Source organism: Oryx dammah, unplaced genomic scaffold (assembly GCF_014754425.2).
Source record: "Oryx dammah isolate SB20612 unplaced genomic scaffold, SCBI_Odam_1.1 HiC_scaffold_5, whole genome shotgun sequence".
Taxonomy (NCBI): domain Eukaryota; kingdom Metazoa; phylum Chordata; class Mammalia; order Artiodactyla; family Bovidae; genus Oryx; species Oryx dammah.
This window is the reverse complement of record NW_024070189.1, coordinates 60,924,226-60,933,105: the sequence shown is the minus strand read 5'-3', so window position 1 is coordinate 60,933,105 and position 8,880 is coordinate 60,924,226. Positions and strand designations below refer to the sequence as shown.

Genomic DNA, 8,880 nt, shown 5'->3' with positions numbered 1-8,880 from the left:
GTAAAATGGGATGCTCTGAATAATTAAACCCAGATAATAAGTATAAACAGAGGCTGTCCTATCCTGGGAAAACCCAGAAGTAGGGTCTTCTCTGAGACCGCTATGGGCAAGGACCAAAGCCCTAGCACTTGGTTTTGTTGCTTTTGTTTCCCATGTATTTTTCCTCCAGTGTGTTTTTCAGTGCTTCACTGAAGAGCTAGTTTTCTCAGCTGAAGAGACAAAATCTCCCAAACTTGGAGTCCATTACATCAAAAACCAGAGGCCCAGAGACCAGGCAGTTCTGATGAGAACTTCTGGGAGAAGTGAAGGAAGAGCACCCAGCCGAGGGGCTGGAGAACCCATGGTCCTAGTTCTAGCACACAGAGGACATGGGGCAGCTTCAGAAGAGCCCCACTCTTCTGCAGACAGTGCCAGTGGTCTAGGCCAGTACCTGGGCCCGGTCATTTCTGGACATTCCTGGTGTGTCCAACTGCACTTCCAGTAGACAGCAGCTTTAGTAGTCCCAAGGTCCCCATGGGCCAATCCAGAAGAGAGGCTTCTGTGACTTGTTTTTTAGCATAGCAGACGGATCAGTAGTACAGAAATGGAGTAGATCGTCATCATCCCCCAACTTAGTGAAGCAAAACGTTCTGCACACGCACGTACACACACACCCCTACATACACACACACACACACAAGTTCCAGCTTCTCTAATACCCCTATAGAAACAGACACACACACACACACACACACAATGCTCAAAGGTGCAGCCAGAACTATAAGGAACCCACTGCTCAGGGCAGGGGACAAACACCTCATGGGAGCCAGGGGTCAACCACTGTCTTCCCACCCAGACGATACTGCCAAGTTGGAGGAGGGCAGTCCCTGCCCCACTGCAGACTCCGGCAGCGAGTGGCATCCAACCAGCATGGTCCTGCTGCGCTGAGTCACAGGCAGCACCCCTCCCTTCCTCCACCTCCTGGCAGTGGGAGTTGGGGTCACAAAGGCTTGTGAATCACAGCAACACCTAAGATGAAAGGGGGAGAAAGTTACCATATTATTAATAGTTTCTGCAAGCTTATTCAGAGTCTCAAGGAGTTCATGAACAGCATTCCAAGCCATAGTCAAGGGAAATGGGCATGACTTATACCCAAACACTGAAGGGCCTGTGGACTCAGGTTGTCAGCAGCCAGCTGTTTCCTGCCGTAACAGCTAAGTCCCTACAAGATGCTTAAACATAAAGCACATAAAGCACAGTCCCTCAATGCCACAGATGAGAGGTCTCACCTCGCATCATCACACCAACTCATCTCATAATGTAATGACTCCTCTTTCCAGCACTCAGCATCCTCACTGGAAACCTCACAGCTCTAAGTTTGTATCACTTTAAGAGAAGTGATGAGTGATTCATGTCCCCTTTTAGCAGACATGGAAATGAACTGGAAAGAACAATGGACTGACTTCATGGCAGCAAGTAAATTCCCATCCTAGCTCTGCCACCACTCAAGCTGCATTGTGGCTTCAGATAAGTCCATGTACCTCTTCAGGCTTCGTTCCCACATATTTAAGGTCATCTAACTGAATGTGAAAGTGAAAGTCGCTCAGTTGTGTCTGACTCTTTGCAACCCCAAGGAATTCTCCAAGCCAAACTACTGGAGTGGGTAGCCTTTCCCTTCTCCAGGGGATTTTCCCAAGCCAGGGGTCAAACCCAGGTCTCCCACATTGCAGACGGATTCTTTACCAGCTGAGCCACAAGGGAAGCATAAGAATACTGGAGTGGGTAGCCTAATCCTTCTCCAGTGGATCTTCCCAACCCAGGAATTAAACTGGGGTCTCCTGCATTGCAGGCAGATTCTTTACCAACTGAGCTATCAAGGGAAGCCCATCTAACTGAAAGATCCCTCCAATGCTAAATTCTAGGCATGGATAAACATTCCAAACATGTCTGTATGTGTTACTGTTTTAGCCAAGTTGAACCACACTCAACAGCTAACTTATGAGCCTAAAATCTTACATGTAATGGGCTGCAGCTGTGCAGCAGACATTTGCAGGCCTTCTCACCCAACACCCCTGTCCTCTGCTACTGAGAGTAGCAAGTTTCAAGCTCAGGTTCCCAGACTTCCTTGCAGCTGCAGGTGCTGCAACCCTGACCCATACAATTGTAAATACAAGTCTGCCAGTGCTGCAGCTTTGACTTTCTCCCTTTACCTGCCCGGAAAAAGCTCACGTAAGGTGCAAGGGGCAGCAGGAGCTATTCATAAAGCTGGCAGAACAGAAAAGACAGGAGGAACCTGATTCAATAGCAGTCTGAACCTCCAGGCTAGCCAGGGACTCCTTTCTGCCTGGGACAAATACATACATACAAATAAGATACTTCCTTATTTAAGCAAGTATCTGACAGGTTTTCTGGTACCTGCAGCTGAACCAAATTCTAACTTACAGGTAAGGTGTAACTAGGAGCCTTACTTTAACATATTCCCATGACTAGACTATCAAATCTGGTTAAAATGAGATTGAGAGAACATTGCTAAAAGAAAGCCCAGGACACCCAAATAGTGAGATTCTGTTGAGGCACGCATTTCATGTCGATATCTGGATAAAGGTTCAGAGAGAAAAGATCAGAGGTGGCAGAATCCAAGTCCTCAGACCCAGATGTGCTGTCTGCCTTTCAGAACATCCTGCCTGCACCTAAGGCTCTTCCTTCTCAAGGTAGCATTTCTTTAAAAAGCAGGCTCCTGTATTGCTTTTTATATAAGCTTTCTGATTATAAAATAAAATATTCCCATTATGGAAATTTTAGATAACACAGAAGAACACCAAGAAAACAAAATTAATCCCTACATACAAAGAGAATCACCATTCTCTTTTTTGGAATATATCCTGGCTTCTAATGATAGTCATAATCAGCCACTGAGTGGTTTCTACCTGCCAGACAGGCATTGTGCTAGGCGCTTTCCACATATTCTCACATTTCATTCTCACAACAGCCCCAAGAGGCTTGTACGATTTTATTTTCATTTCACAAATGAGAAAACAGGGGTTCAATCAGACTGACTGGCTTGCCTAGAGGCCCAGGGCTAGGGGCAAAGCTGGGACTTGAATTCAGATGTGACTCCAATATCCATTTCTGTAAGCAGGATCTACTCCAACCCCCGTGACCCAGGACTGCTCGACCGAGCTCACATGGTACATACATTCTGCATCATCCTTTTTTTAACCTAACAGCCTGTCACAAACATATTCTTATATTAAAAACACGTCTTCTGTATAAATATTCCACAGCTTATTTAGCTATGTCCCTCACATCCAACAATAAGTAATTCTCAGTTTTTTGCTATGATAAGTAATGCTCCAATAAATAACTTTGTCCATAAATCTTTGCATGTCAGGCCATTTCCTTAGATTCTAAGACAACAGATGCACTCAGTCAATGGGTTTGAACATAAACTACACATCTGCTCATCTCCCTCCCACCTACTTCTGGAGTAAGCAGACAGTAAAGAAATGGACATGAAATACTCAGCACATACCCAAAACGCTAACCACTCACACCTGCACTTTCCCCTCTCGTTAAAACTCACGTGGAGCCAAGGGGGCATCGTTCACTGGCCTCCCTGCCTCATATAGGAAAATGCCCTGCACTTTTCACTTCTGCTTCGGAGAGAAAATGATAGTGCTGGTTTTAATAAGTAACAATGAGAACAGAATCACTCTAGGACCAAAATGCCCTGAAATCTTTTCTATTTAGTTGATAAAAATCCTCAATGAGGGAAACAAAAAAGTAAAATAAGTTCATTAATTGAAGCCTTGGGCAGACGGAACGCAATACAAAGCCCTTTGAGCCTGCACAGCATAGTCTTCCTTTGCACTAAAATCCAAACAAAATGAAATAATGACCTTTCGAATGAAACAAAGAATAAGAATACCACTGGAGTCATAGTGAGTGATAGTGGTCATAAAATACTTAGGAGAATGACTGGCATATTGTATGTGCTCAATAAATAAATGTTAGCTCTAACTCTTCCAGCTTCTGGAGAACCAGATACAAGAAGCTGAGCTACACAGATATATTTGCTTGTCTCCCTAGAGACCCTTGACCTCAGCCCCACCAATTCTGATCCTGTACCCTACACCTCACCAAAACTGTCACACACACACACCCCACCAGGAATAAGCCTCCATAGGCACTTTTCTGGCAATCCAGTGGTTAAGACTCTGTGCTTCCTGTGCAGGGGACATGGGTTCAATCCTTGGTCAGGGAACTGATTTCACACGCAAAAAAAAAAAATGCTTCTACAACAGCTTCTTTCCTCCCTCCTCCCTCTAGCCTCTTGCTTCATCCCCCCAGTTCTGAGTTATGGTAGCACAAAAGGCATGGGCTTAGGACTGGGTTTGAATTCTGACTCTGACACTTTTTTTAGTCACATGATCCTGGAAAGATTATTTAAACATTCCAAACCTCAGTTTCATCATCTATAAAATGGAAGGATACAGTCTCATTCAACCAGAGGGTTGTTGAAAAGAATATCTTGTAGGTGAAGATTTATAAACAAAGTTATTTACTGGAGCATTATTTATCATAGCAAAAGAAGACTCTGAGAACTACTTAATGTCTGACATGAGGGGAAATAGCTAAGCGGTGAAAAAGTTACCATATCTAACACACTGCTTTGTGGTGCAGGGAGTGGGTACCCAGTGAAAAACAGCTATCTGTGTGGCTGTGACCCAGTCTTTAAGTTTAAGCAGGCTTTGTCTCCTCCAGGAAGTATTCCCTAACTCTGCCATTTCTCACATGTCATGTCCTAGAGCCTGTGTAGCACATTTCTTTCATCACTTACATGTACATTATCTTGTATTTCCTGGTTTTGGAGGCTGGTCAGGAAGGACAACGAAATTCTAAAACCTCTTATGACAACTGAGATCAGTTGGAAGGGATTCCCTGGAACGCTGCTGAGAAGAGTTCGGAGGCTACCTTCAACTTCACTGGGGAAATGAGTGTCAATCTCAGGTATCTGTCGCGTGCACAGCATGAAGGAGTGGTGACAGGTGACAATCATCTGCCATCCCTGGAGGAGGCACTTGGTCCCAAGTTAAGCAAACTGACCTGGGCCCCACCTGCCCCACCCCATCCCAGGCCCTGCTGTAGGGGTATGGGGGGGGCGGGGCGTGGAGCACACTGACCTGCATAGCTCCGCCCTGTGCTCATGTTGGTTGGCAGCAGCGTCCACTTGTCAGTGACAGGATTGTAGTACTCCACCGAAGCCAAGTTACAGGATCCATCATCCCCGCCAACCACATACAGGAGCCCATTCACTGCACAGACCCCTGGGAATCAAAGAGAGGCCAGAGGAGGCATGAGAGCAGGAGCACAAGAGAGTGGGCGAGAGACAAGTCTAGATTGCCCTGGGGGTGCTCTTCCTTCCCTTTGTGGTAGCACAATAGATATTTGGCTCCTCAGGTTTTAGTCTGCTCCACGAATGAATACCCAACAGTCACTGGGCTCTGAGGAGCCCCCTTCCTAACAAGGTCATGTCTCTGACCAGGCAGCTTTCACAACGATACAGGCCCACAGATGTTCCCTGCTCTGGCACAGAACACCATAGGTCCAGGCCCCGTTCTACTGCACAGGCACACAGGCCTCCCACGCTCAGTCTGAGCTAAGAAAGAAGACAGCTCAGGGGATCTCACCCACACTACTTCTACTCTGCTTGGTTCCCTGATAAGCCCTGTTTCATCAACACTGCAAGGCACTAATGGTTGTGCTTGTGATCCCTTCATACAACTGGTATCTAAATCCACATACAGTTTTCAGGGAAAAGGCTTTCCACCCACCCTGATCTCAGAGGCAGCTGGTTTGGGGGCAAGGTCTCATGTAACAGGGACTCAAGAGTAGGAAAATGTAAGTACTGCTCATTAATACTTTAAAAGGCCACAGTCCAATATTCTGTGTTTTTTTTCAAAATAAGATTCAGGGATTATGTGCCCAGATGCTCAGTCAGGTCCAACTCTTTGACCCCGATGGGCTTTAGCCCAGCAGGCTCTCTGTCCATGGGGATTCTCCAGGCAAGAATACTGGAGTGGGTTGCCATGACCTCCTTCAGGGAATCTTCCCAACCCAGGGGCTGAACCCACGTCTCCTGCACTGCCAGCTGGATTCTTTACCACTTTTGCCACCTGGAAAGCCCTAATTCAGGGATGTGCTGTGTGCTTAGTTGTACAGTCATGTCTGACTCTTTGCGACCCCATGGACTGTAGCCCACCAGGCTCCTCTGACCTTGGGGACTCTCCAGGCAAGAATCATGGAGTGGGTTACCATGCCCTCCTCCAGGGTATCTTCCCAACGCAGGGACTGAACCCAGGTTTCCTGCATTGCGGGTGGATTCTTTACCATCTGAGCCACCAGGGAAGCTCAAGAATACTGGGGTGGGTAGCCTATCCCTTCTACAGGGGATCTTCCGGATCCAGGAATCGAACTGGGGTCTCCTGCATTGTAGGTGGATTCTTTACCACCTGATCTACCAGGGAAGCCCAGTACAGGGGTGGGTGATGCTCAGAAAGTAGTAATTACCAGTGTTGGTGAACATACTCTCAAATACTGGTAAGCATAAAAGGCACCACTTTCCTGGGTGATGTCAAAAACATATATACTCCCTCTGAATCCAAGATTTCACTTCTGACCTTTTATTCTAAGAAATAATTTTAAATGTGTGCATTAATTAGTTATAAAGGCTATTTATAATAACCAAAGCATTACTTACAGAAAAGATGAAAATGACCTAAATGTCCAATAGCAGCCTGGCTCTTTAAATTATGTTACAGCCATTTAAAATAATATTATGTAAATAGGCTTAGTGTTATAATCAGATATTCATAACAGATTGTAAAGTGGATCTAAAAAGGCAGGTTTTAATAAAGCGGTACTACAGCAAGATTCCATTTTTGTTATAAAAAATAGAAATATCTATATGCGAACGTGTGCATACACATGCATTTACATCTAAACCTAATTCTTGCATTAGCTGCCTTGAAGGTTCTGTAATTCCTCATTCATGTGGCTCAAGGCCAAATGCCAGGTTATATCACAGCAGGCTTAGACAATAAGCAAATTAATAAACTCCCCTCTATTTACACTTTCAACAAGTCAGCTGCAAATGGGTTTAGCGAGCAGGTAATTTGAGTATAAAGGAAATAAGTATGCCTGAAAGTCACCTGCTTGTATTTCCAGCCAGGGAAGTTGGGCTAAGCCAACACTTGGATAGAGTGAGAAGGCATAAAGCAAGATATACCAACATAAGACATGACCCACAGGGCAAAGGTCTAAAAGGAAATGGTTTAACAGAGGTATCAGTCTCCAAGAACAAAACTCTAAACACTCTAAGGAAAATCATTCCTACTGGAAGGAAAAGAGGAGGGGGAGGCAAGGGAAGGAGAGACAGGAAATACAAATGAGAATAAGGAAAGTGGTCCTTTTGGAGAATGGATCACAAATCCTTTCATGGATACCACTGAAAGGAAGGAAATCAGTTTCTGGGGGGAAGTGAGAGGTTCTCAGACATCGGCAAAGAAAAGATAGAACCAAGTGTCACTGTGTGGCCCTGTCCACACAGCTCTAGGCTTAGCTACCCAACAAAGCCAGTGGGCCTGGGCACACTGCTCCTCTGGGTCTGAGTCCATCCATGTGCAGTGAAAGTCATCATGCTTCACTGGGAGGGAAGGAACCTTCTGCCTCTAAGAGGGGGCCCTCTGGCTAGCTTTGGGGGTTCCATGCTCTCCCTGCCCAGCAAATGGACACTCCCTGCTCGGGATACAAGCTCAGCCCCAGGCCATGGGAGCTCTCCGTTCTGCCTCTTTTAGGGCCTGTGTTTGAAAGGAGAAAACACCCACAACCTCCCCACAAGGAAAACAGGAAGGAGCCATCATATTACCTGCATTGCGTCGGCACATGTTCATGTCTGCCACCTGCTTCCAGGTGTTTGTTCCAGGATCGTAAACCTCGACACTCTTCCTCACCAAGGGCCCATCATGACCACCTGTGGCGTACAGCTGCCCACTGAGGACCCCAACCCCTGAAAGGCAGAGCACAGAGTCCCAGCCTCAGGTTGGCTGCCGCGACCAGAAACCAGGAGGCCTGGCACCCGTCCTGGACAGCCGTCACCGGCAGGGAGACAAGGGGAGTGTAATTTTGTCCCTCTAGAACGCAGGGTCCACATCTATAGAACAAATATAATGGTACCCTGCCTGCCTCATAAAGTCACCAACCAGAAAGCCTCCAAATGGAAGGCAAATATGACCTCATTTCTTTTAAAGACACATAAAAATATACATAATATGTGTGTGTGTGTGTGTGTAGTAAAGAGACTTCAAATGGAAACGACACAGCAGGTGTGCTGAGATCATGACTGCTGAGACCTCCCTGCTTATCTGGAATCAGAAGCCATCCTTTCTGCCCCTGGGCTCTCCTCCTAAGTGGCAGAGGGGCCCTGAACCACTCACAGTGGTGATAAGCCTCAGCTGAGGGCCAGGACTGCATCGTTCACAGGTTTTGGCATAACCTTTTGACATTCTCTAATACAAGTCAAGGGGATGTCATCCTTTAATACAAGGGGATGAGATGGGTGGATGGCATCACCAATGCAATGGACATGAACTTGGGCAAACTCCAGGAGAGGATGAGGAACAGAGAGGCCTAGAGTGCTGCAGTCCGTGGGGTCACAAAGAGTCAGACAAGACTAAACAACAACAATACAAGTCAAGGAAATAAAATCCAGAAAGCAGGTGGGTGGCAGGGCAGCTGACATGGTATCCAGGATACCTGGGTTCTGGACCTGTGTCTCCAACCTGCCCACCAGGTGGTGCTGCCCTTTCAAGGCCTTGGTTCTCACTTGTGTACAGTGAGGGA

At 46.4% G+C, this 8,880-nt stretch overlaps 1 protein-coding gene across 1 annotated transcript in view; it reads right to left on the bottom strand.

The window, feature by feature from the left end:
• Window positions 1–739: 739 nt before the first annotated feature.
• The window catches only part of KLHL3 (kelch like family member 3), a 118,398-nt gene continuing 110,257 nt past the window's right edge, over window positions 740–8,880 (bottom strand). Inside the window, exons 13-15 of the mRNA XM_040240031.1 lie at window positions 7,907–8,047; window positions 5,163–5,306; window positions 740–1,008 (exon numbers count right to left, since the gene is read on the bottom strand). Of these exons, the coding sequence (XP_040095965.1) occupies window positions 980–1,008; window positions 5,163–5,306; window positions 7,907–8,047 (314 nt within the window). The 3' untranslated portion in view covers window positions 740–979. The remainder of the gene's footprint in view (window positions 1,009–5,162; window positions 5,307–7,906; window positions 8,048–8,880) is intronic.